Source organism: Orbicella faveolata, unplaced genomic scaffold (assembly GCF_042242905.1).
Source record: "Orbicella faveolata isolate gen_17 unplaced genomic scaffold, um_ofav_v1 contig_1, whole genome shotgun sequence".
NCBI lineage: Eukaryota > Metazoa > Cnidaria > Anthozoa > Scleractinia > Merulinidae > Orbicella > Orbicella faveolata.
The window spans coordinates 15,616,156-15,642,919 of record NW_028301536.1 but is presented as its reverse complement, the minus strand read 5'-3'; the positions used below and the strand labels follow the sequence as shown (position 1 = coordinate 15,642,919).

General features: G+C 40.1%; 2 protein-coding genes and 1 pseudogene across 3 annotated transcripts in view; all 3 read right to left on the bottom strand.

Annotated features, from left to right (window-relative positions):
* Positions 1-418: 418 nt before the first annotated feature.
* LOC110049024 (protein DD3-3-like) lies at positions 419-5,619 on the bottom strand (annotated as a pseudogene). Its single transcript, XR_016207931.1, has 9 exons — positions 5,268-5,619; positions 4,871-4,957; positions 4,438-4,765; positions 3,475-3,693; positions 2,652-2,866; positions 2,020-2,076; positions 1,446-1,729; positions 1,203-1,244; positions 419-815 (listed from the first exon to the last, which is right to left on the bottom strand). The product of XR_016207931.1 is annotated as a protein DD3-3-like (transcript).
* A 1,954-nt stretch (positions 5,620-7,573) lies between these two features.
* LOC110049771 (putative leucine-rich repeat-containing protein DDB_G0281931) lies at positions 7,574-13,192 on the bottom strand. The gene is made up of 2 exons (XM_089291863.1): positions 12,899-13,192; positions 7,574-11,729 (listed from the first exon to the last, which is right to left on the bottom strand). Exons 1-2 carry the CDS (start codon positions 13,089-13,091, stop codon positions 8,494-8,496), a joined length of 3,429 nt encoding a protein of 1,142 aa, XP_089147989.1. The 5' UTR covers positions 13,092-13,192; the 3' UTR covers positions 7,574-8,493.
* Positions 13,193-13,326: 134 nt separating this feature from the next.
* LOC110050204 (3'-5' exoribonuclease 1-like) overlaps positions 13,327-26,764 on the bottom strand; it is a 13,732-nt gene continuing 294 nt past the window's right edge. Inside the window, exons 2-5 of the mRNA XM_089291857.1 lie at positions 21,221-21,437; positions 15,751-15,834; positions 14,840-14,949; positions 13,327-14,251 (exon numbers count right to left, since the gene is read on the bottom strand). Coding sequence (XP_089147983.1) covers positions 13,963-14,251; positions 14,840-14,949; positions 15,751-15,834; positions 21,221-21,437 — 700 coding nt within the window. The 3' untranslated portion in view covers positions 13,327-13,962. The remainder of the gene's footprint in view (positions 14,252-14,839; positions 14,950-15,750; positions 15,835-21,220; positions 21,438-26,764) is intronic.

Below are 26,764 nucleotides of genomic sequence, written 5' to 3'. Positions count from 1 at the left end.
TGGGGATGCAGTATGGTTTATAATATGCGATATTATTGCATAGTCACCAACTTGGATTTTAACGGCAGAAAATTACCGAGAGGAATTAAGAAATTTCAAATTCGAACTAAGCTGGTGAACCTACATTGAGAAGTCCAAGGTTAAGCAGAAAGGAGGAGGGAATGTTTTCTCTATCTTGGTCAGCCTAAGTTTCCGGTCAAGAACTTCCTTTGCTTACGATTTTAATATGTGGTTTTCCTGTCCTTTTGCAGCGTTTAACAGAAAATGTACGTGGGACAATTAATAAAGGATTTACGACGACAGAAATTTCTTTAAACTTAAAATAATGATTGCTATGGTTAAAGTGGACAACCTTAAATATAAAACTGTTAGATTATCTCGGGTACCGCCCAAATAGATCACACACTTCACACAAGTCTCAACTGATTTTCATGTTTATTTCATATTAAACAATGAACGTATTTAACTCCGTATTTAATAGACTGGATTGGATCAGGCCCCAACGGAGGCCTGGATAACAGTGATCTGTCCCATGTGACGTCGGTTAGAGAAGTTGTTATTGCGCGTGCTCATGTAACAGTACTCCCCAGGCTTCGTGATGCGAAAACACGGCGGGTTGCAGGAAGCCGGGGCGTTGTTTAGCTGAGCCTGGAGGTTGTCAGCGGTGTAGCAGCCTTTGTTGAGGTGAAGATTCAACTTTGCAGCGTTAAATTCATTTACATGGTCAACCACTTCAAGAGGCAAGCTGTGACAAGCTGCTGGCTTGAGAGAGCTGCATCCTTCTTTTACCCAACACACGTTGGTGCGATCCGTTCCTGAAATAAAAAAGGTATCAATTTAAGTTCGTGCATTATTGGTTATTTTTCCTTCCAGACTACTGCATTGAAATACTTTGGGCAATACGTCTTTCCATGGACTCGAGGAAACATGCGGATTTTAGAACTTTGAGGCACTACTGATACTCAAGGGTTCGACCATTTACTATACATTTCTGACTGTTTTCTAAAATAGAGATAAATCATTAAAGTCTAATTCCAAGTAGTTATAATGCACACTGGCACTAGATCCCCTGATTTGTTTCAGGTTCCGTATGCTCAATACATTGCAACGAAACTGAACTAAGCAGTTGTCCTATTAAACGGTATTTTTACTGAAGTTTAATGTCTCTTTTTTTAGAAATTTATGGCAAAATGTCTGCTTACGTGCTGTCCCTTCACCGTCGTTGTTTTGATTGTTGTTTGAACCTGCAAGATTGAAAACATGCACAAAACCTTAATTCTGAAGTGGTGTTAATCTAACCCTGAAGTGTCATCTCAGAGTCACAATTTTATTTGTCCTCTTCATTCTTCCATCCTATCTAATTTCACCGTCATACCAACGTTCGTCTGCGCAATCCAGTTAGTAAAATTATAGTAGGAATTTACAATAAATAATTGTGTTCTCACCAGACCAGACGAAACATAGCACATCATGTGTTGTAACTGTAATGCGTTCAGGAGTGAAGCGATATTCCATGGCTGGATAGGCCTGCACAATGTTTCCTCTCTTTCCCATTCCTCCGATGTAGTATATGTTGGATTGCCGATATTTTGCAGGGAGATGATTTCGCGGCTTTAGGAGGATCACGTGACTTCTGTCCTGGAATGTTCGGGCGAGCTGCGCGGTGTTCAAAGCGAGTTGTAGCTCAGTTTTACCGTCAACTGCTTTTGTTTTTGGGTCATTTTTAACCCTGCAGAGGCAAGAAAAACAAGTCTAAAGAATAAACATAAACAGGAAGCATAAACAAGTAAGCATAAACATAAACAAAAAGCATAAACGGGGGTGGGGACTATATTTCGGTGGGAGATTTTAACCTATTTGCGTACGGAGTTTTTAATTTCCTCTCACGTAGCAACCAAAAAGCAACTCTCGCTATTGAAATTTACAGGGAAGAGATTTTTAAAAACGAAGTCATGTACTCTAAAAAGATATCCTCCCCCATTATTTTCCTTGAGAAATTTAAAATGTATTGTCACTTACTTCGAGTTATTGCGGCCATCAAATTCACGAGGAGCGTCAGGAGTGGTAATGTTGTATCTGCAAACAAACAATGTGGAAACATAGTGAACTGATGAAAAAGGATATCTATACATCCAGAATGTAGAATGAATTTTATAGTCATCCCACGGGTGGCTACGAGTTGGGACTCTAGATGTAAAAAGAAAGAGGGGAAGACCCTGGAAGGGTTGGAGACAATCGGTTGAACGGGAGAAGAAGGAGAAAAGGGGGAGCTGGGGAGAGATTGTAAAATTAGTGAAGGACAAGAAACACTGGTGCTCATTGGTAAGGGCCTTACGTGCGTATACACACGAACAGGATTAACATACGTGTAGAAACAAAATACAACAAATAAAAGTCGAGTGTGTGGTAAAACTGTTGTTTTGAACTCGATCGAGATAAAATGGCGTAGTTTGTCCATTCTCCAAAATGAACTCACTCTTCTGCCTTTGGAGATTGACTATTGCTAAATTATTAAGGGAACATCCTTCAGGGTATGTACTGCCAAAATCTCAGAGGTAAAATAAAGAAAACTTTATAACATTCAGTAAGGAGAACTAACATGTTGACAAGTCCTTGGACTTGAAAGAGTAACTGCTGCTAATTTGCCTTACCTTAAACGTAACACGCAGCGTTGAGTGGTGTTGGTTGGGAAACACTCCAGCTGTTTTCTCCTCGTAGTTTGTGATAAACTTTGTCCACTTCCCTCCAGCTGCTGCACACGAATTTGCTGTGATGTACTTGGCAACGCAGTGTTTGGCGAGAGCGTTTTCATTGTCTCGAGGGCAGGACGGGTTATCTTTCAGTGTGCTTGGCATAATACACATATCTAAGAAGTTAAATATAATGGAAAAAAATGTTATTGAATGTTTTTTGCTGCACAGGATTGTCTTTTTCGGTGACTGTCGAATGTTAGAGCGGTTTTAAATAGAGTGTCGTAAAATCAAATCCCAAGTAAACACTGTGACCAGTCGCAAAGGACGCAGACAATCCAGTGAGCTAATAAAAACTCGAGGTACACGTAGCAGGCGAAAAGAGCGGGAAAATGTGTGCGAAAGAGTTACGATTGGTTTTGGTTGCCTCTAAGTGTATGAATAAGCGGCGTGAGTTTTCTAAGCCAATCGTGTAGCGTGCCTGATGGAAAACCAATTAATTTTCGACTCTGAACTGAAAACCGCTCAAACGAAGAGTGTGTAGATAGTTGCAGCCAGTCAATTAGGCGCACAAGTGAAATAAAGCAATCAAAAATTAAATAGAGTGCTTCGATTCGAGCCAAGGTGATGAACTGGAAATAGATTTTTCCCTCATCCAACAAACACTAGCGCGGGATGAACACCAGAACGAGTTCATAATGAAGTGGAATGCAGGAAAGGTCTATTACAGATCGGCTGAAAAAATTAAATAATGTTCTGTTGATAAAACAGCATTTAAACTCACATTTGTAACCATATTGAGGACTGTTAACGTATTTCTTCATCAAATTCTCGGTCTTTTTATTGCTGACCATGATAGCAATGTCCTTCCACGGGGTGGGGCCCCAATAACGATAGTAATCGCGCTCCTCGGGGACCTCCAAGCCCCTTCTTGTTCCAGCAGGGTTTTGTCGCGTGTAGATCGGCAGTACACCTTTAAGTTTTTGGTCAGCGGTAAACAAACCTGCGGCACGAGCAAAAGGTGTTAGCTTCGCGCTGGAAGTTTACTATAAATAGTGAGATGCATGAGGCCTTTTTAATTTATTTTGCCAAAACCCGAAGAGGATTACAGTGCGACGACTCTAACCAAGGCCCCCAACAAACGTTTCTGCAAATTTAACGAATAAAAATAATGGAGTTCGGTTTAAATATAATTTTCCGACGTATTCATGTAGTCAAGCTGTACATTACAAAGGCAAGAGAATTGTGGTCATTTTGATTATTAACTATTCAAAAACTTTTAAAATTCCATAGGTCAATTTGCAAAGAATTTGTTCGGAGTAGTCGCAGTAGAAATATTTGAAATAGTCAATCCTTATGTTTCGATATTATTATCTGTGCATAGATTAGGAACTCTCAACTGATGTGCATTGAATCCACATAATCGATCGGATTGGAAAGTGCGAGTCAACAGGACTACAAAGTGCCAGGGAAAACCTGCACCTTAAAGATTTTTTGACCTAAATGTAGTTCCGTGATCCAGTCAGGACTAAAACCAATGAGCAAATGCTTATCGCTTATGCTTATCTGCTTATCGCCTATGTAACGCCCGAGAAGAGAGTAAGAAACCCGAGCAAGTTTTAGTTTTCTGTTTGTACATAACATTATTACATAAAAACACCATAAAATTTCTCTTCATTTTGAGAGTCCCAAAAATTGACTGAACATATCTCGACACAGCTATTCAAAACAGTTATGGTACCCTCACCTTTGTTTCTTTCTCTGCGGAAATACGCCTGATAATAATTGGCTGGTTCGTGAAGTCCTCGGTCCCTTCTGATATAAGAATTCTCTCTATTTCCGTTTCTGAAATCCTGAGTATTTAGTGTTTGACCGTTACGAATGGTATGATACTCAAACTCTCTGTTCACATCATTGGTAGCCATCTCGCCCTCGGGATACGCCTGACACATGTACTGTAAGATAACTTGTGTTTCCGCTCTGTCATCAGTCTTTGGGCCGGTCCCGTGTTGATTTGTCCACATGATTTCTACTTCAGTTTTAGCCTTGGCGTCGCATCCACTCATGTAGAACTCCTGACAAATCGAAAGCAAATAGAAGCGCTCAAAAAATGTTGTTTCAAAGAGCGGGCTAATCAAAATCTCTTTTGAGTACATTAGAAATTATTTTTCTTTGCTTACCATTGGTAGTTGTCTGAATTCTTGAATATTGTCTCCAGGGTTACCATCCAATTTGTCTCCGACATTGTATCCACCTTTGCCGTTATTCTGAAAAAGTAAACATCAGTTACTCGAAACAGTGTTGTTAGTTTCGTAAATTTCAGGGAAAGAGACTAGCGTCCAACGTCTTGCTAACCTCTCAATTGAGATGACAAGTTTAAATTCTCATGGCCTTCCTGGATGTCAAACTTCGTTTTGCTACATATTTCTAGGACTATTTTAAACATATTTCAAGCTTAGTTCTGACACCTTGTTGGTCCGTATCTTGCAATTTGTGCGTGTTTTTCCACAAGTGACAACTGCAAGTAAGAAATTTAAGCCGAATAGCTCAGGGGCAAGAATGGGCGAGACTTCTTACCTGTGAATCAAACAATCTGTTTGCGTTCCGGACGTTATCTTGGTTGCCATTCAAACGATTGTTGGATCCTGGTGGAAAATGCATGTATATGTCCGACATGCAAGGCTCGATAAGTGCAGCCAGGAGGCAGCACCAAACGAAAAAGGTCCTCATTTCCTGTTCTGCACAAAATTAACAACAGATAGTGAACTTATAAACAAAGACTAAAAGCGTACAAAAAGGAAGCTGCAGTTTCACAATAATGGAATTGGTCCTTGCTCCTTGCTCATTTTAAGGGGTATTTGAAATTATTGAATCTTAGCCGAAAAACTTAACTAACGTTTTCGACGAAGAAAAAAAATAATAAAACAAAAATCTTACCTGAACTTTCCTTTCTCGTCTAAAATTGTCGTTGACAAACTGGAACAGCGAACAAGCCGACTGATCCTGAATCAATTTGTGTTGACCTTGAATACATTTTTATAGGACTTGTGGCATAATTATACACAATTACGCTGATTCGGACACATGCAAGTGATAATTGACATATATTCACCGAAGTGGCGGTGAATAGCGGAGGTTGATTACCGAACTACAAAAGGTCGCAAAAGGGTGCGGTTTATGCCATTTGCTGTTTACGAACCTTAGCTTATGGCTTGCCATAGCTAAAACAGTCAAAATTGCTAGCGAGAAAAACAAAAACATCGTAAATTTCTGATAAGACATGGAACTTTTATGAGGAGGTAATTTCGCTTGAAAATTGTAAACCATTTCATTACACGATTTCACGGGCTTAAGTAACCAATCAGAAGGCGCGAAATTAACTATTCATTGGTTTTGGCATACGGATTATGGATGCGTTAATAATAATATTAATAATAAAAGTGTTACTGTGTGAATTAATATATAAACGGTGTTAATTGCATGCTGGTTGTCCATTTCTATCTGAAATGGACCTTTTTAGCTTGGGCGGTTCGTTGCCCTATTTCAGACCATAGTTAATAGAGGGGAATGGTTATGAAACCCGACAAAGTTCTTTGTTGTATGTTTTTGTTCACTTTTGTGGCCTTGACCGTGCCCAAAACACAATAGCTGATTACTCCGTACTGAGGAACTAACCAATAGAAACGTGTTGGTTACGTAATTCATGCATAGTGTATGAGCGCAACACAAAAGATTGTGCACGGTCGTGGACCTTCCAACATAAATCTTGCTCCTTTGATGTTTGCCGGGCGTCATAACCAGTCCCCTCTAGACCATGTGATGGTACTCGACAATGTCATGTGTAATGGGAAAACAAACTGCCCAAGCTAAAAATGTCTAGCAACCGATTCCAAAAGTTGTCACATTGTTTTTTCTTTCTACTGAAGACATTGTATTTGTTTATTTTTGCATGATGGCTATCCTCCATCTCCTTATAAAGCCACATTAAAATGATATACACAAAATGACCCCGAGCATCCAAACACTGGAAAATAAGAAAAAGGCACAACTTAAGTGTGTAATGAGTATTGAACGAACGTGACGATTACAAGTAGATGAGAAATATATGAAAAGCGTCATTGCGTTTTAGCATGTTAAGACGTTACGTATTTTTTGCATCCCAGGGGAGAGTTTTCCCACGAATCATCAATATAAAACTTTGATGTTAAGCATATTTCTCTTTTTCTATTGGTTTGTTTCTCAGTCAGTAGTAAACAGTTATTGTGTTTTGTGCACGGTCAAGGCTGAAAATGTGAACAAAAGCACAACAAGGGACTTTGTCGGGTTTCATAACCATTCCCCTCCGTTAACTATGGTTCGAGCAATATTTAAAGCCAGCATCGGTTACCTGTTGCTTAACTTGACGTTGGTTCTAAATGCGGAAGGTTTCAGACATTTTATGTGCACGAAAATAATAATGCACAAGACTTTCGTACACATCAATCGAAACCACCTAAAATGGCGACGCTTTACCTAAAAACTTTGATATTTAAATGCCAATCATCTTCTCCTCATCGTTATAAGGGACTGTGCAATAATTACCTGAAGGGGGGGGGGGGGGGGGGAAGCTGGGAAATGGGTGAAATATGCCCCAAAACTAAGTCATACCCCCCTCTCATTAAGCAAAAATTGATTTCAAGCTCCCCAAATAATGATAATATTAAGGCTAACCCCACCTTGAAAAAGTCTCCTCCCATTGATTCCCTCATACCTAGTTTACTTATTGGAGTTCTTCCTCCATTACAAACATCACTTCAAATGACTCTTCATTTGAAGAGTCATCAGAATCACTGGACTCTGAGCTTGGTTATGAACTTACTCTGGACTGTTTCAGTGAAGCTCAATTTAATCATTCTGTCTTTTATTTATCATACTTTAAATTTGTATTGCTATTAAAATTTCAACAGTTGGGTTTTTCATTCTGCTAAATTATGATGCCATGTATGCTATGCATTGGCATCTTTCTTTTTCATTGAGTAACATTATAGTGCTACTTTTGCAACTTTTAATTAAAGTTTCAAGTTCCTGTTTTATTAAATCCTAGTGCCAATAAAGTCGCACTGTTTTAACATATATAACAGAGGCATTCCTTTCCTATTGCATGATAGATAGGAAAACAACAGTTCATAGATCAGAACACCTTAGAGTTGATAAATTTGTCAGTTTTATCACAATGTTAGTATTTATATCTGAGCTCTAATAACCCTTCCACTACTTTTCCAGTTTGCAAAAAAGAATGAAAAAGCAATGCCCCCTCCCTGTATGTATTAAATTTTACATCTAACCACCCCCTCTCTCTCTTGTTGTCATTTTCTCCTATGCCCCCCTCTAATTTTCCAACCCCCCGCCCCCGCCGCCTCCAGGTAATTATTGCACAGTCCCTAAATACAGAAACATCAACGGAGGGAACACATTTGAGATCCGCAACTTGTTATTATGATTTATAATGATTATATATAAAAAAAAACGTTAGATTCAATAATATGGTCAGTTTTATAGGGTAAAACTCCGGTGACTAAACGGGAGTGAAGGAAAGATATTCGACCGCCTTCACTAACCGTACGATGCATACCGCTTATATCAAACATGCTTTGCAACCTAAAGAATGCAAACGCTGGAGAAAATTTTGAAGAATACGAAAATACTTATGTAAATAAAACCTCGCTGGTGCATCGGGTTTACATAAACACTCGACCTCGCTTCTCCTTTCTGCATCAGAATACGTAAGCATGTCACCATTTCTGATTACTCCATTGTACATAGTTTAAATTTGTGAAATATTAAACGTCCCATATTGTTCTTCGGGTCCATTCCTAATCAGCAGTGACAAAGGGGAATCTCTTTGATAGACTGGTGCGATTTCGTCATTTACCACCTTTTCATTTGCCACAACAGGCATCTTTACGACATGTCCCCTGCCAAGGAGTAAAATTATCGAGAGAGCCATTCCGCAAAGGAGAAATAAATTCACTGTCACCAGCATCCAAACGATAGGCGCAGAAGATTCCGGTTTCTGAACTGCGTATCTGATGTTCACAAAAGAGAAATGCAAGGTCAAAAGAACCAAGGCTTCCATTGTGTTTTCCAAAGGAATCTTTCGGTAAGAATCATTAAACGGCCTGAAGAGAAGCTGGAAGCACAGGGAAAGCAACAATACAAAGCAAACTGCAATCGTCTGAAATGACGAAGTGCGTGTGATAAGGGAAAGAGAGAATGCAATTAGCATGCGCCTTACCAGAAGTAATATTTCGAAATAGGAACAGAATTCTTTCTTGTATGGTAGGTAGATAGAACCTAGCCAACTATTCAAAGTTTCTTGTTCTTGTGGAGGCAGCTCGTCTCTTTTTACAACATTATTTTTTCGCAGGAGAGGTAAGAACACTCCAAACGGGACCCCAGTCACATAAAGTACCATTGCAAGCCAGCCTAACACTTGTAGTGTGGTGTAAATATGACCTTTGCACTCAATCCATGGTGCCTCTCTTAGGTAATGATAATCGTTGTCTTCTCCGCAGCGAGCCAAGACAGAAGCTGTTTTCTTGACAATGGGAAAATAGGTGAGGTTAAGAGACACGATGGACAGTTGTAGACAGGTATTCCGTAATCGAAATCGCCTTTCTTGCGAATTGTCAAGTCTAAGAACAGCAAACAAGAGGTGTCCAAGACCATAGTACAACCAAATACCCAAGATACAAACGACAGGGAAAAGAATAAGGGACACAAGCTCGCCGAGTGGTGTAAACAAGCTAGGAATCACACACGCCAAACCTGAGAAATGCAAGTTAAACACGTTGCTGATATAGCGTTGAGTTTCAAGAACTTCTTTTGGCCAGATATCATAGTTGGAAATTAAAGCGTCCAGAGTTTGGAAATAAAACACGCTGATCTTAAGGATTCCTCGCGCGGCTTTACCTCTTTCAGCTAAACCAACAAAGAGAGCTATTGTGTTGAGTTCAAGCAGCCAGCCTGGAATGATGTGGAGCATGGCTAACACCGCTAACAAAATTATTTCTGAGAAGACAAGTACTACAGCAAGAAAGCGCTTTCTTTCGTACAGGAAAAACGCAAGAATTAACAGCACCATAGTGACGACAGTAAGTGCAGCCAAGATGTAGACGCTGGCTTCAGTTTTGGGGCAGGCATAGCAAAGGATCCCTTGTTTGTAATAGCCATCTTCACAGAGTGAACAAAACCGTTCTTTGCTACCTGTACGGCAAAGACATGACTTATTACAAACGGTGGATGTTCTGGCATTCATCTTTCCTTTCTCCATGACCCGTCCAATGCCGCAGTCACAAGCGCCCGTTGGGTTACAAGACGTGTTTACTAAGGGACTTGTGCCCAAAGCCCGTGAACAGTCAACAAGATGAGTCACGTTCTGATCACGTGATGACGGCCAGTATCCCGCTTTGATGACCATATTCTGAACAGGAAGCATTTGATCCTTGCACACTGCACCTGGCATGCAAGGTAAGCAAGTGTTACCTGAGCCATAGTATCCAACATCGCAAATGCACAGACGGTAATGATAATAACTAGGATCTAAAACCACAAGTCCGTTGTTATAGATGAGACGAGCATTGGGACACTTGAACTTATCAGAAGGATTTCTGTGGCTAAAAGTCGTAAAATCAACCGTCATGTAATCAGGCAACGTTACACGTGCCTTGTCAGATCCATGCATGTGAGGATTCTTTGAGACATTTAGAACTTCCAGAGAAGGTAAATCTACAAAATGTTCAGGAATTCGCCCGGAAAGGTTGTTCATGGACACATCGATGTCGTGTAGGAAATACAACACTTCGGACGACCCCATCAACGGAAGCTTTCCACTCAACATATTATGTCGCAGATCTATAGATACCAACTTTATGAAGTCCCAAAGCTTGGCAGGGATCGTGCCAGAAATATTGCAGTCGCGGATGTTAAGAATGTGCAAGGATTCTTTGGCCGGTTCCATCGCTTCTAAGAGGTCATCCAAAGACCAAGTGAGCTGTTTATTGTTAGCAAGAAGGAGTACTTTAATTGATTGAAACGAAATTTCTTCCTCGAACGATGACAACTGATTCCCACTTAAGTCGACAACTTGAAGCTTGCGGATTGAACCAGCGCTTTTTGGGATTTTTCCTGAAAAACGGTTTCTTGCCAGGTTTAAACGCAGCAAGTTTGTCATGTTGCCCAACGTTGAAGGAATGTTTCCAGAGAAATTATTTCCTGGCAAAAGACACTCGATCATTTCGGGAAAGTACAATCCAAACTCGTCGGGTAAAGTTCCACTTAGTCCAGCGAGAGAAAGATGCATGTAACGTAAAGATGACAGGTTGAATAAGTTTTCAAAACCGCTGAAGTACTCAGCAGTTTCAAGATCAAAAAAGTAGAGTTTTTTCAATTTTGCAATGCTCTTCGGAATTAAACCATGCAACCCCAGGTTTCCCCCAAGACTAAGAACTTGTAGCTCCGTCAAGTTTCCGATTTCCTCTGGTATTTCTCCATCAAGACCGCTTCCTTTTTGACAGCAAAGTTGCAGTTTCACCAGCAACTTCATACCGGCCAAAATTTTACCAGGAATTTCTTTAGACAAACTGTTAAAGGCAAGTTCCACGCGTAGTAAGGTAGTCATATTGGCAGACAAGATGTTACTGAGATGGCCTGACAACCCTTTGTTGCCCTTAATACACAAGCCCAGCAAATTACGTAACTTCCACAGGCTTGGTGGAAGAGTCCCATCTAAGTTGTTGTTTGTAAGAGAGATGCTGATGACGTAGCGTAAGGTACGATCACATGTGATTCCATACCAGGTGCAGTGAGATACTGAGTAATTTCCCCAGTATGTGTTGTCGTGCCAATTATGACCAGCTGTTTGGTTGAATATCTCCATGAGAACAGTTCTTTCTTGTTGGGGTGTGAATGAAGTGTCTAATGTCCTGTTTGGTATCGGAATACCGTGTAAACAGCCCAATGAACCACCGTAGCTCAAAGGTGTGAGTTTCGTTCGTACGGCTGTAAAATAAAGACAGACCAGCGAAGTTTTTCGGTTAAGATAACGTCCTCGAATACAGCGTTCTTTTTCATGCTCAATCGAACGTGACGAAAAAGATATGTTAGAGGCAAACAAACAAGATTCTAGGGAAGTAGAAAAAAACCTTGGGGTGTACTGTTAAATTCCACCTCCCACCCTCAAGAAAAATAAGTCCTATAGAAATACGCCCATTCAAAACTAATACGCAGAACTCCTTCCGAAAATAAGCCCCCGCCCCCTCCACACAAAACGTGGGCTTATAATAACGCTCTTAAAGAAAGATATAACTTTCTTTCCGATTATAAGCCCCTTATTGTTCACCTTGTTCTACCTTTGATTTTAGAGTATGCCTCAGATACCCGTAAGGTTTACTTATGGACTGTAAGACTCGGATTTCATATCATTATGTTCGTTTGTAGAGCTTTAGCTTCATTCTGCTTTGTATGAACCAAAAAATGTTTCAGATACAAAATTTATTTCAATGATAAGCGCCCCATGATGATAAGCCTTCCCGAAAAAAATCCACCAAAATGCGTTTGGGCTAACATAAGTTCAGGGCTTGTTATCAGACTCCCAGAAAGAAATTTGCTAACGACAGGTTTTGATAACACCCTTGTCAGATAGCAATCCCCGGGTAAGGTTTGTTTCCTGCAGAGAAATCCTATCAGATGAAAAAACTCTTAGCTTGAAAAAGGAAAAAAAAAAGTTTAAAACATTCCCGATGAACACGACTTCCGCAAGAAACCGAAAAACTACGTCAGAGAAAAGACCTGAAGCTCTACTGATACCTTATGAAATATCTACGCCGAATTAAAACAATATTAGAAATGCGGGTTAAAGGAATTCATGCACACAATCTGATTTCTAGAGATAAAGTAATAAAAAAGTTGTAAAAGTCATACAGTAAAATCCATCTGGACGATGAAGAAAAGCACTGCACAGCAATTGCAATAAGACATTATCACCCATTCAGTTTTCGTTTTTGAAAGAAAATAAGCCAAACGTGTTGTTATCAAACGTGTATGAAATTATCTTAAGTCTTATATCCATGAATAGAATTCTCAGTTGAATTATACTGCGTTTATGGCACTCTACTACAGTGAATGGCTTTAAAAGCTGAAGAGATTTGAGAAATCTATCACTCACTCACCAGCACTGTTTAACCTGTCTCCTTCAGATCTCAAGGTGTTCGTTTGGAAAGAAAGTAACTTGTTTCCAGATTCTGACAAATTGTTTCTGTGAAATTTAGGAGACTGGAATTCTTCACAGCAACAATACGAAGTCACAACAGCAGAAACTACGCCTAACAGTAGGGTTGATTTCAGCGAGCAGACTCGCGCCATCACTCCACGTATCAGAGCTGAATTTGATTACCACTATCACGAAAGATACTAACAACACCTTATTTACATTTCAGGTTTTGTGCGACGCCGTGTCGTCCAGCGGTTCTCTGCTGGGCGAAATTAAGATGGCGGAAAGTCTACTTGTTCAAGAAAAAATGAAACGAAACTGGAAAAAGAACGGAGAATACTACTCAATACTCCCATCAAACAAGAATAAACACAGTGAGATCATGAGTTGATATTCCGTTGACGAAATTCTTTTAGGCTTTAACTTCGCAACTGCGGAGTTCATTTCTTTCCTTTACACTCTATCTACAGGTTGTACATTACTACCCAACCCTTCATCGCTTGGCGCTGGCTCCTAGCCTCATTATGTTCTCTTTTTTGTTAATGCTAGTTCATAAACTTAGTAATAATAAGTTACAACGATGGTACCAATTTCTTTGAGGCGATAGTTGATTCGACTTTCGGCCTCATTAACTATCACCTGTTTACTATAAATCTACTAGCGCTCTATCGCGTATGCCGTTCTCTGATTGGCTACGCTACTCACTATCTATTCTGTTGTAGATAGTAAGTAGCTTAGCAGTGTACGCTTGTTAACAAAATGGTGACCGCTAGTATGCTTTTTCTATGCGTGACAGTTGACTCAGGCGGCGCCCTTGCCAACTATCACGCGATAGAAATCTCGTGTTCGTAATGTAATTGTGCAATAAATGAACAAACTCGCACGGTCTTTGCTAACATTTTGTTCACATTAAACGAACGACCTGCTATTAAAAGAAACGAACGGAAGCAAGACTAAAAAGCTCCAACTGACCAGAGTCATACTGCTAAATAGTTTGACGAAGACGTTGTTGTTTGAATACAGTTAGGTTTTATCCAAGAGGCGCTCATCGTGATTAAACTTGATTTCGCAGCCATCTTGGACCATCGTTTGTAAAATACGTGCAATGTTTCTCGCATCATCTATTCCACTGTGCGGCCTTCCTTCGAATCTCATTCCAAGATTCTTCACCATATCCTCGAGCGTTCCTTTTGGCACTTTGTAAAAGTTTATGTACAGTTTTCTCAGATTTATCCATTTCCTGGCAAACTTGGGGACGAAAATGGAACATAATCGGCACTGTCTCGAGAAACAACGGCCCATATCCCAATGGCTACAACCAAAGGAGAGATAAAAGAGGGATTCAATAATGTGCACTGGCAGTTTAAAGTCCGTTATTAAGACTGCGTGCAAATGTTTACTTTTTCTTTGTTCCTTTAGTTTGTACGCAGGCTTAATATCCCGGTAGTCTCTATCAGAGTAAATGGTTTGAACCCAGGAGTATCAGTAGTTCGTATTTTGTGATCGTCCGGGTGAGGGTAGTTCTGAAAAGAACTGTTGTTGGTGACACCCACAACAGAACTACCCTCACCCGGACGATCACAAAATACGAACTAGTCTCTATCAGATTACAAACGACAAATTTGAAAAACTATTCAACAGGTGGAGTCTTAGTGACCAAGAAGAGTGTTCTGTTTCGCAGCGTCTTATGTCCTGTGTTAATGCATTTCAATCTCTAGTTGTCATCACCAAACTTGAACAAAAACTCCCGATGTGCTCATCAGCTAATTTGCATCGTGACTAGTAAGAAGCCGACTGGAGGCGAGGTTGAAATTCAGGCTTTGGAACAGCTGTTTGGTAGCATGAAGTTTCAGATTTCCAAGCGGATTTAGATATTGATATGAGTCAAATGCTGGCTTACCCATCCGTGACAACACCAAATTTATATTCTGATCCAAGTTTGTGATCTGTAAGCCACTGCTCAAACTTGGAAAGGACTTCTGGAAAAGCAGCAGCATTGTCTACAGTTTCCTTTCAGACAGAAAGAAAAAAAACAGAATGGTTTTGTAGTGCCAATAACTTCTTGTAATTTACTTACCACAAAAGCCCTGAAAGAGAGATTCATTTACAGGGGAGCTGAACAGTCAGTTTTTTGTGAAAGATGTAAAGTTCATTATTTCGCGAGCGTGGAACAAAGAAAAAAATCTGAGCCCTCGACAAAGTTCAAACCCAGACCTCCCAGATACCGGTCCGGCGCTCTTGACACGCCTCCTGCATACTACCGGGATCAGTGTCCCGTGTGGAGATAAATATTCAGGCCTCCGTGAAAGAGCACCACACTGCAAGATAGATACCCTGGATGACATGAAGATTTTATTATTACAATGGGTGAATGCCACCTTGAAAATAGGCAGGGGAGATAGGGGGCGATAAGGGGGCGGATCTGATCTTCCCACACCCGTTACCCCAGTTCCCATCTTATTCACTGGAAGCTCCCGACACTTTCTTCTTTGCTTTTATGCAACATTTTACATGATTTTCTGCTTCACATCATCTCACAAAGACCGTTTCCCTCGGATTCCCACCCATTCGTTTTCTCCTGGGTTCCTGCTCTGTCTTCCCCCTAACTTAAAATTACTCATTAAAATAACTCATACTGGGAAATCAACGTCGATTATAGGATTCAATTTTTTCCAGTGATGTCAAATGACTGTTCTCATAAAAAAACCCATTAAAAAAAATCAGATTGCTGGTGATTTCAACCCTAAACTTTGCTCTTTTCATTCTCAGTTGATGATAGCGTTTATTTTTTCAAATAAGCATTTAATTTACCTGTGTAATTCCAGTAAGTTCTTGACAAAACTCTGAAAGTTGTGTTTTACAGTGTGGTTTACAGTACTCGTGAAACTCTGATACCTGAAATATAAGTATATGACCAGAGGCGTTCAACAGAAGGTTGGAGCCCATAAATTTTAGCCTTATACTGCAGAGGGAGGCATAATGACCTAACGGTTAGTTCACTGCACTCTGGATCAACTGGCCCTGGGTTTGAGCCCTGGCTGGGGACATTGTGTTGTGTTCTTACGCAAGACACTTGACTCTGACAGTGCCTCTCTCTATCTAAGCTTCATTACCAGCTGCTGTTGGGGAAAGGAGCCTGGGAAGAACGTAGACTGGACTCGAGAGAGTGGTGGAAATTGAGCTAACTTATATTTATAATTATCTGTTAGTAGCATCACTAATCAAATTATATTTTGAGCAGTGTAAGTATTAGTATCGCAAGTAAGTATTGGTTTGTCCCGTGGGGACAAGCCAATGAAGTATGCATGTAATAAGTAATCGTATTGTGTTGCAGAGTAAGTTTATGCAAGTTGTAGTATTGTAGGTAGCGTCTGTAATCGTATCGTATTCTAAGTAGTGTTAGTACAATAGTGCGTAAGTTTAATCGCACTGTATAACAAGTTTTGTTAGTAATGTAACGGATTTTAGTAGTGGATTACTGTTGTAAATTGTGTAAGTAGCTGTACCAGTGGTGAAAAAAGGGCTTACTTTCCAGCCAGGTGTACAAATGGGTACCAGTGAGTTGTTGGGGCAGCCTGACAAAATGCTGACGATAACCCTGTGACAGACTACATGCAGCGAGCTATCCAGGGGGAGTAGCAAAACTTCTAGCCACTTCATGCTACTGAAACCGGAATTAGGCACTGCCAGACAGCTGTGAGCTAGCTGAGCGTAAGAGGCTTTACTATTAGAAGTACTTTTCCAGGAATAGAGACAGTTGTTTAGAAATCGAGAAAATAAATTCTGAAAAATCCTATAAAATCAGGAAGATTAGAATGCCTGCTATGTGCAGAAATGAATGAATAATCACCAGCCCCCTTCTTTTGAAAAAAAGTCACATATGTAACTCTTAACCTACTCATGGAGCCCTTAGCCTACTATACATTTAGATGGATAAAAAGCAATGTAACCTAATCAAGCAACAAGTTGAAACTCTAATGAACCTATTCAAGTATCAGTACAAGGAATAAATCTCTGAACAATGGAGCAACAACAGCCAATCAACTGCAATCAACAGTCAAGCAACAACTTGAAACTCTAATGAACGTATTCAAGTGTCAGTGTAAGGATATAAATCTCTGAACAGCAATTTACTGACCAAGACCAAGGGATGATATCTAAAGGGTAAGAGAGTAAATCCCCCGTGTAGGCTGTATTCTCAAGGTAATAGCTCTCAAGTTATTTTCAGACATGGTAAGCAGTTAGTGTTGATGTTACCATGTGCCATTGCATAGATGATTTCTTGGAGGATGAAAAGGTGTGTAAAGCCACTTCGACTGTCCACATGAGGGACATTTAAATCACAGGATTGGCCATTTTTAGACCACCTGGGATTTCATATGGCAGGAGTGATCTCCAAATAACGTAAGCAACATTGCCTTAGGTGCAAGGCCTTTATTGGGAATTAGCGTACCTCTCTAACCCTTCATTCTATTGTGTCGACAGAGACACATTATCTGCTGATTAGGAGAGTTCCTCTTACCAACTGGTACATGTACTAAACAGCCGGTGCTTATCTCCAGTTTCATAGAAGGATGTAACTAGGAGTATTCCTACTACACCTGGATGGAATGCTAGTCCATAACAGGGTAAGCATTCAATTTGCTGGCACCAATTTATACACCTGGGTGAGGTCAGGCACTGTTTGAGTTAAGTGTCTTGCCCAAGGACTCAACACAATGACCCTGGCCAGGGCTTGAATTCAGACCACTCGATCTGGAGTTCAACAACTAGGTTTACCACGAGGTTGCCTTGCCTCCCATACTTCAGAACAGGTCATTGCTTCACAGAAAAGCCCTTAGAAACATGTATCAGTTAATTCAAAAGACATTGACCAAGCTGATTTTCTAAGTCAGTCCTCCAATTCCTTCCACAGAGTATTTGGTACTTCTCTAACTGTAGTTCTATGCTCTGCAACCATTTTTTTACATGTCTATTAAACAATTAGATTATGAGCTCAAGATTTCTATTGCATGATAGTTGATGAGGGCACAGCCCGAGTCAACTATCACGCATAGAAATCAAGAGCGAATAATCTAATTGTTTTAGTATAAATCTACTAGTCGTTCGAAACTTTTTCTAAATCCCCTTAACAGACACTTTGAAAATAAAAAGAATCTGCCGTCATTTTGATAACAACTGCACACTGCTACTCACTACCTTTCACAGAATAGTAAGTAGTGTAGCCAATCAGCAAATGGCATTCGTGATAGAACGCTAGTAGATATATACTAATAATATTTATATAATTACCCAGGTTATTCTTGCATTTTGATTGGTTCTCGCCTATGATCTATTGGAGGACAGACGCATGATTGACGTCATTATTACAAAGTTTTTCCGTCTGTGTTTTAAAGTGGCGGAAAGTTTTGAGAATTTAGATAATATTTTACGTGACTGGGCAAAAGATAAGGTACAGAAAAGTTGTTGAGGCATTGAACAGGTACGAGAAGCAAGAAGAAGAAAGATAAAGCCCTTTCTTTTTTAGAAAATGACTCAGGAAAAATACTCCAGCAGTCTCAGTCGACAGTCAAGCGAGACTAAACTAAGCACAAAATTGGTCTTGGTAAGCCGAGAACCATGGCTTTGTCTCGAATTTAACAAACCCAATGAACAAAATGTTTATGAGATTAATTTATTTAAAAAATTCAACTTTTTTCAGTCTCAAAATAGCTGCTGACAAACAGATTGATGTCAGGAATGAAACATCAAAACATCACCTCTTGAAATCAGTTACAATTCACACATAACCTTACTTTGCGATGCAAATGCCCTAGTCCGTTTTAGGGCACAGTAGAAAGCAAAGTATAGCTCACTACAGCTCACGGCCAACTGCATTGCAGCTAAAAGGTGTCTCCGACACTATTTCAAACTGATTAGAGAATCACCAACCACAGAGGACACAAATTTCCATCGTCACTAACACTCCTTTCATTCAAAACTCGAATCGAATAGCCTCCAGATTGTCTGCAACCGCAAGTTTTCTGAGCGTATTTTTTCAACTCCAAGACAACGTCCAAGGTTTTTGGCTCACAGGGCTGCTCGCATGACAAAAACTGACTTGGCTTTTCCAGCATTTTCTGTAAGATTTGTAGATTTCACAGTTCAGTTCTGCTTTCGCTGTAAGTTTCATTCCACGAGAAGCGATGCTCGAGTCAAGTTTGACAGTGGCGTGATTTTCCCGGGCCAATCACAGTTCTTTGCTACGCACAGCAACCAATGAAATTGCTTCATTTTGTATAGACAATAGATTACGTCAAATGGTGTTTTTTGTGTTCGCCAAAGTGGGCAAAGGCCGGCTTTCGAGTTATGTTGAAAGATTTTGAAATAAAAAAAGGCTTTATCTGTATAGTTTGTTTCGTTATCATATAAAACAAATAGATTCAGTGTTGCTGTGCGTCTGTTCAGTAATAGATCACAGATGACACCAAAATGTGGTAACAACAAAAAAGTGCCACACAAGGCGATAGCCGAGTGTGTCACTGATGTTCTTACCACATTTTGACGTCTTCTGTCATCTATTACTGAACAGACGCACGGCAACATTGAATCTATTTGTTAAATAGATTTAGCCAAGCCTAAAGGCGGAGCTCCTGGGCTGGGTTGTTTAAAGTCTGATTAAACTAACCCAGGATAAGCAAGAATTTTGATTTGAGTTTGTAACTTTGTGGTGGTTTTCTGTTTATATTGTTTGGCCTTCTGTTTCAATCCAATCGAAAAACTACACTTGGTCAGCGGTCAACTTCAAAAAACATGCGATCTCGTTGAGCTCTAAACATGAGCCTGCAATATGGTCACGTGACACTGGTCAGCAAATACCTTGCTTTGACAGGTGTCAATTGACCGTAACATAGATGACCAATATAAAAGATGTATAGTGTAAACCCCGGCTTCGTGACTTGGTTGACCTATTAGCTGGAGTATGGCCACCATGTTACGTGAGGTGGTCATCATTTTCGTCGTCGTAGGGCACCCGTGATCATGATCCATGTTGACCATGAAAAAAGACGTTCATGGGTTTCTATTCCTAGGCGTGCATGTGGTTCTCTTCCTATAGTTTTGGTGCTCTGCTTGCCAGAGCTCTGCTATTAGGTATTGTAATGAAAGAGCTGGCTTCAGCTCATCTGTCGTGGAGAGAGGCCCAAAGAGGGCATATGACTGGACCAGTTGGAATGGCATGAAATGGACAGACGATGATTATTACTAGGCATTAATTAATAGACATACAATTACTGTTAGTCCATCTAAAATACAGATTTATACAACGTTGTTGTAGCCATTATCACTCTTGAAGTGAGAGTTTGACTGTATTTGGCTAGTATATTTTCAAAATACATTTCCCATATTAATCCCGGCCTGATCAATCCATGAAACTGATAATCGATAACAATCGATAGCAACTGATAACAATGGATAACAATTTAATCGATTGATATCGGAAATCGATTACCAATTGATGAACAAAGATTTTGTGTTTTTCGATTGCCATCGATTATCATCGATTGTTATTGATTCCCATCGATTGTCATCAACCAGCAATTTCATCGACTTCCATATTTCTTCTGTGGGTATACAAAATACGTATCGTATCTGGACTTGCCAAAGAAGTTACTAACGCAATAAGCGCTACGCCAGTTACTTCTACTCCCCACGTTCGTGTCTCTCATCTCCTTTGACTGTAAAAGGGACTAGTAGATGTTCAAAAAAAACTTGACAGAAGGTTATTTCCTGGTTTTTTCGGCAGAAGACTAGAAGTCGCCAGACACCCGAGACACGTTATCATTAGCTGCGAGCGGAACGCAAAGATCGATTACAAATCAGCGGGACATTGAGCAAAAGTAAATAAAAAGGCGATGCCAACTGATGGCAATCGATAGCAATCAATAGCAATTAGAGGACATGAGCTTGTGATTATTGATTGGTCATCGATTGGCCGATAGCAATTGATAACATTTAAACAATTGTCATCAATTGATATCGATTGATCGCTGGGATTTCCGATCAACGATTGTCATCGATTGACCAGGCCGGGTATTAATACATATTTTCTAACACATACATTGCTACAAAATACAAAGCTATTATTAGTAGTATTTTGAGGTGATAAATCACTCACGAGGGAAACATATAGGAATAAAATCCTTCCAACTATTTTTCCCATTTCAAATTTTCGGGACAAGCCGTCATTGTGCGGCTAAATTGACAGTGCACAGTTTAGCTAACGCCTCAGCAATTCACTTACCACTTCTAGAGTAGTCGCATCCACGAGTACAGCAGGAAACTCTATTATCTCATGAATGTAGTCCTTTGGATTATCTTCCTCACAAGTTGCCTGAAAATCTATAACACAGTAAAAATGAACTTCATTCATCCTCTTTTCCTCGGCCAGTTTAGCTTGCACTAATTTCTCTTTCTTGATGTGGTTCTTCAATCGCTTTTGAAGAACTTCCTTTACTCTCCTGCCAAGAAAATGCAGTTTATGAACAGTCAGGTCATGTTTAAAGATATGAGAGATTGTTGTAGTTAAGTACAGAAATTCAGTAGTTGCAAAACTAAAGCATGGAAAAAAGAATAGAATTGGATGGGATTGTGCAGTTTCAGAAAATATCCATACTCCGCCCACAGAAGGGATTGGAATTTCCTGGGGGGTGGGGGGTTCTGGAAGACCAAAAAATTTAAAGAAATGTATAAAGCTTAACTGGAATTTCCAGAGGGGTGGGGAGGTGTTAGAAAAAATCCCTTCTGTGGGGGAGGTATGGATAATTTCTGGAACTACACATTTAAACTTATGACCTTCATAATACAAATGCAGTCCTGGGAGCTGGTCATGTTGTGAGTTTAAAGACTTGAAAAATTCATCGAAAGGTAAGGAAACAGAAGTGTAACTCAATTCATTAGTAAAAGTATAAGTGTACTTGTAGATGGTGAAGAAATGCAAGTGAATACAGGACTGCAATAAAGGGATGTAACCCATAACACTTGTACATGTTATGGCTGAGTAAGCTTGATGGGCCCTTGGTGTTAAGGGTAAACTTGCCCATTATTCATAAAACTAACCCCCAAAAAACAATTTTGTTACAGATGTAGAGATTAATGCAACAGGTGACTCAAAACATAATGACAACCCTGGAATAATTACATGAAACATGTTATATTTCAACAGTGAAAGAAAGAACCAAACGTAAGACACAAGAGATCAATACAATTAAGTATTAAGCAAATTTGGCAGCTGAGAAAATAAAGCCTGGAAAAATATTTGAGTTTGAACAAGATTCAAACCCATGACCTTTTTGATACAGGTGTGGTGCTCTGCCAACACAGCTATCGAGCAAGTTGGTGGCTGGTCAAAAAAAATGAAAAAATCCTAAACTATTTTAGACTTCCTTCATAGCATAGAAATAGCATTTTTCCTCTTTTTTTTCTTCTTTTTGTGTGTGCATTTGTGCTCAAGTTTTCTTGCTGACCTGTATTTTATTTCCATTTAATGCTGATGTTAACTAGCTGCCTGGCTCTGCTAGCCCCTATGGTTATTCCAGGCAGCAAGTACTCTAATTTTTACTTTTAATATTTTCATTGAAATTGTAATTTTTACTTTAGCAAGAGTGAGTACAAATAAACATTGATTATTGATTATTATTGGTCATGTTGTGAGTTTTGTAGAGTCCGTAGAATGAACTCAGGACAACTCAACACAACACATGTTTAATCAACATGGTGACCCGTGAAAGCATGAGATCCCAGCATGCACTGCAAAGAATTTGCATGACAAATACATATATGGGCATAACTGTACACCTCCCTTCCTAGTACAATTGAGTGAACTGATTAACAAAGATAAAGGTAATTGCACGTCTGCAAGCATTGTTCCCTCCTTAAGCCTTGATTTGATGGTAAACTTAACTACTACTTAACAGTTTGGCTATCAAATATTTGATAGTGCATAGCACAGTCTCTGAAGTGCATAAATGCAATAACTGTTTCTTAGACTACCCTGATAAAGTCAAACATATTAGTCTAGATGTCCACTCTCCCTGAACGTGTTTGTAATGGAGCTGTTTGACTGCAGACAGACTGCATTGGAGCTTCAGTTATGGTACCCGGGAGCTGAGATAGTAATGGAGCTGTTTGACTGCGGGCAGACTGCACTGGAGCTTCAGTTATGGTACCTGGGAGCTGAGATAGTAACAGAGCTGTTTGACTGCAGACAGACTGCATTGGAGCTTCAGTTATGGGAGCTGAGATAGTAATGGAGCTGTTTGACTGCAGACAGACTGCATTGAAGCTTCAGTTATGGTACCAGGGAGCTGAGATAGTAATGGAGCTGTTTGACTGCAGACAGACTGCATTGAAGCTTCAGTTATGGTACCCGGGAGCTGAGATGGTAATGGAGCTGTTTGACTGCAGACAGACTGCATTAGAGCTTCCGTTATGGGAGCTGAGATAGTAATGGAGCTGTTTGACTGCAGACAGGCTGCATTGGAGCTTCAGTTATAGTACCCGGGCGCTGAGATGGGCCAGTCATTTCTTCTGGGTCTTGACCAGCATGGTAGCTTGCAGTGTGGGTGAAAGTGGCTGGCTTGTCTGCCTTTGAAGGGGACTGTAACTCTGCTTTGACAACAGCAGATCTGTCACGTCATACTGTGTCCTTCTCTGTTTCGACAAGAAAGAAGTGAGGATACTGAGTGCGCCCTTGCTTGGTGTTGCTGGTTAAAGCTTCGCCTTTAGTTGGATCTGTAGATTTTTTCTTTCTTCACAACTTCGTCATGCTCTCCCGTTAAGTCTCTGGGTGCCAATGTCTTTGCAAAGACAGGGAGCTGAGTCCGGAGTCTTCATTTCATAAGTAGCTCACTTGGTGAGAGACTGGTTTGTAGGGGAGTAGATCTGTAGGTGAGAGGTGCAAGGTAGGGGTCATCATTCTTCTTTAACAGTCCTTTTACAGTTCTTACAGCCCTTTCAACCTCTCCATTTGCCTAAGGGTGTCTGGGAGAACTGGTCGTGTGAACAAACCCATAACTGGCAGCAAACTCTTCTGAAACAGAAACTTCTCTACTGAAACAGGGTCCATTGTCTGAGATTACTATGTCTGGTATACCATGGGTTGCGAATAGCACCTTAGAAGCTGTGGTCACACTCTTTGCCATTTGTGTTGTGAGAAGCTTGATCTCGATCTGTCTGGAATAGTAGTCAACAGTGATAAGGTATGCTCATCCCTCATACTCAAACAAATTAATGCTAATCGTCTTCCAAGGGTGACTGGGAAAAGATGACGACACCAAGGGCTCCTTGGGTTCAGGTAGTTCGTTTGCACATGTGAAGCATGCTTTGACCATGTATTTGATTGCTACAGATAGCCCTAGCCACCAAACTGACATTCTGGCTCCAGCGCTGCATTTGCTAATGTCGAGGTGAACATGATAGATGCAGTCTAGTACTTCTAATCTTAGAGCTTGTGGAATTACGATGCATTCATCAAAGAAGAGAAGATCGTCAATGACTGCTAAGTGAGCTCTGCTCTCCCAATATGGCCTGAGTAGGGGTTGATGGGGCATGTATACTGGCCAACTGTCTTGGCAATACCTTCTGACTTGCATGCATACTTCATCATTTCACTGAGCTTATATGACCTCTTGAAGGCGCTGAGCAGTTGCACGAAGATGGTTCATTGTGGAGCTAGCAAAGACTTCAACTTCTTCAATGAACTGTATGTCAGATGTATTCGGGGAACTGGCTGGAGCAGGTGACAATACATGAGTGAAATCTGACATTTACCAGGAACGTGTAAGACTTTGGGGTTGTATCGCATCATTCGGAGATGGAAGCGCAATATTGTAGGAGGCATCTTGGACAACTCAGTTGTTGTAAGGAGGGGAACAAGTGGCTTGTGGTTTGTGAGTGGAAGTTGACTCGGTTGTGGATGTGTTTGGTGTTGTTCTGCTCCCAAGGACAATCCTTGTTGTGGAGCTGGTTCTGTTTCAGGCATTTTTAGGGTCATCCACTGCTGCCACTATGTAGAATCCGTAGAATGCACTCACGACAACTCAACACAACACATGTTAATCAACATGGTGACCCATGACAGCATGAGGTCCCAGCATGCATTGCAAGCAAAGAACATCCATAACAAATACATATATGGGCATAAGTGTACAATTTTGTGGTAACAATGTGGATTGTGAAGATATGTAAATGACTATATGAAGCATTATATATCAGAACTAAAAGAGAAAGATTTGAGGACACACGAGACCATCCCAATTAAGTATTATGCAACTTAATACAGGTGGTTGAGGAAAAAAACCTGAGTTCACTACCATCTTACAAAACAAATTTTGCTGAGTGAAATAATTTCAAAATTACTTGACATCATGGCAATACTGCTTTTTGCACCAAGTTGTCAAATCATTCAAAAGTAATGGTAACAAAATAGCTGAACTGATCTTGATTGCTAGTGATCTGTCAACTGGGAGACAGACTACTGACAGGAAACTGACAGTTGACCAATAAATTTCAACCACTTGTGAAACACATCTAATATATATCAGTAAAATAAACTTGAAGAAACATGCATGACATACTTTCATAGGCTACTTTAAGGTCACATGGCATCTGATGATGAAACTGATCTCCCACTGAACTGCTTTAACTGGGCAGGATTGCAAACAACTTCACAGAGGGAAACAGTGCACTGTTGCCTATGAATGCTGAATGTGGGCTGCTATTTTCTCACTGAATCTACTAATGCTGTAGCTGTGCTAATAAAAATTGAGTCATGTGTAGCAACCCTTGTAAGGTCTCTCATGAATGTCGATACCCTTTCAGGGAACAACAGAACAAACAACAGAAAAAATGCCTCTAGTCCTTAAAAAAAGAACTGCCACAATAATTAAACAATAGCAGCATGCAAGAGCTGCTACACTTCTGTAAAAATCCCACTCAATCACTGGTCCCTTGGGGACCTGAAATTGTTCTGATTAAATCTCTAATGTCTCCCTTGACTCAGATAGGGGAGATTCCTGGAAAACAAAAGTAACTATTTCTTTTGGTGCCAGTCACTAAGTTTAAAAGATTGCTGTACATGTTCCTCCAGCCAGTCACAGTGGATGGAGGGGGAGGAAAACACTGATAGAAATGCAACAGCCTACATCAATGGTTCGGGTAACATCTGTCTGATTATTTTTCCAAACGCTCGAGACCATCAACACGCAGAAAAAGGAAGTACGACGGAAACTGAATCCAAGAGAATAAACCATGTAGAATTTGACAATGTCTATTGTACATGGTGTAGATACAATGGAATGCCAATTTTTCGAACCTCAAAGGGAAACGAAAATTGGTTCGAAAAATCGGCGGTAAAATTACAGTGTTCGAATTATGAGAGGGAAACAACTTTTGGTTCGAGTTACTGGGAGGTTCAAATAAACGAGGGTGCGAGAAATTGGGATTCCACTGTATGTTATCGGGACGTAACATGTCGATCAAAGTCGATCTTCAAGAACGTAGTCGATAAGTCGATAGTACTCGATATTTTTCGATAATCGTCAATCGACAAGTTTAATTTGTCGATAAAAGTCGATAATCACAAGATTTTAACTGATTATCAATTTTATCTACAAAAATGCAGACACATTTTTCAATCGGCCACGAAATTACAGAAGTGTAAACAGGTCTAAAGTAAATCCGTATGGCAATAAAGTTGACTAAAAAACTAAAAATCAAAATCGATCAAAGTCGATCAAAGTCGATAATCACAAGAAATTGTGTGATCGATTTTTATCGACATCCGATA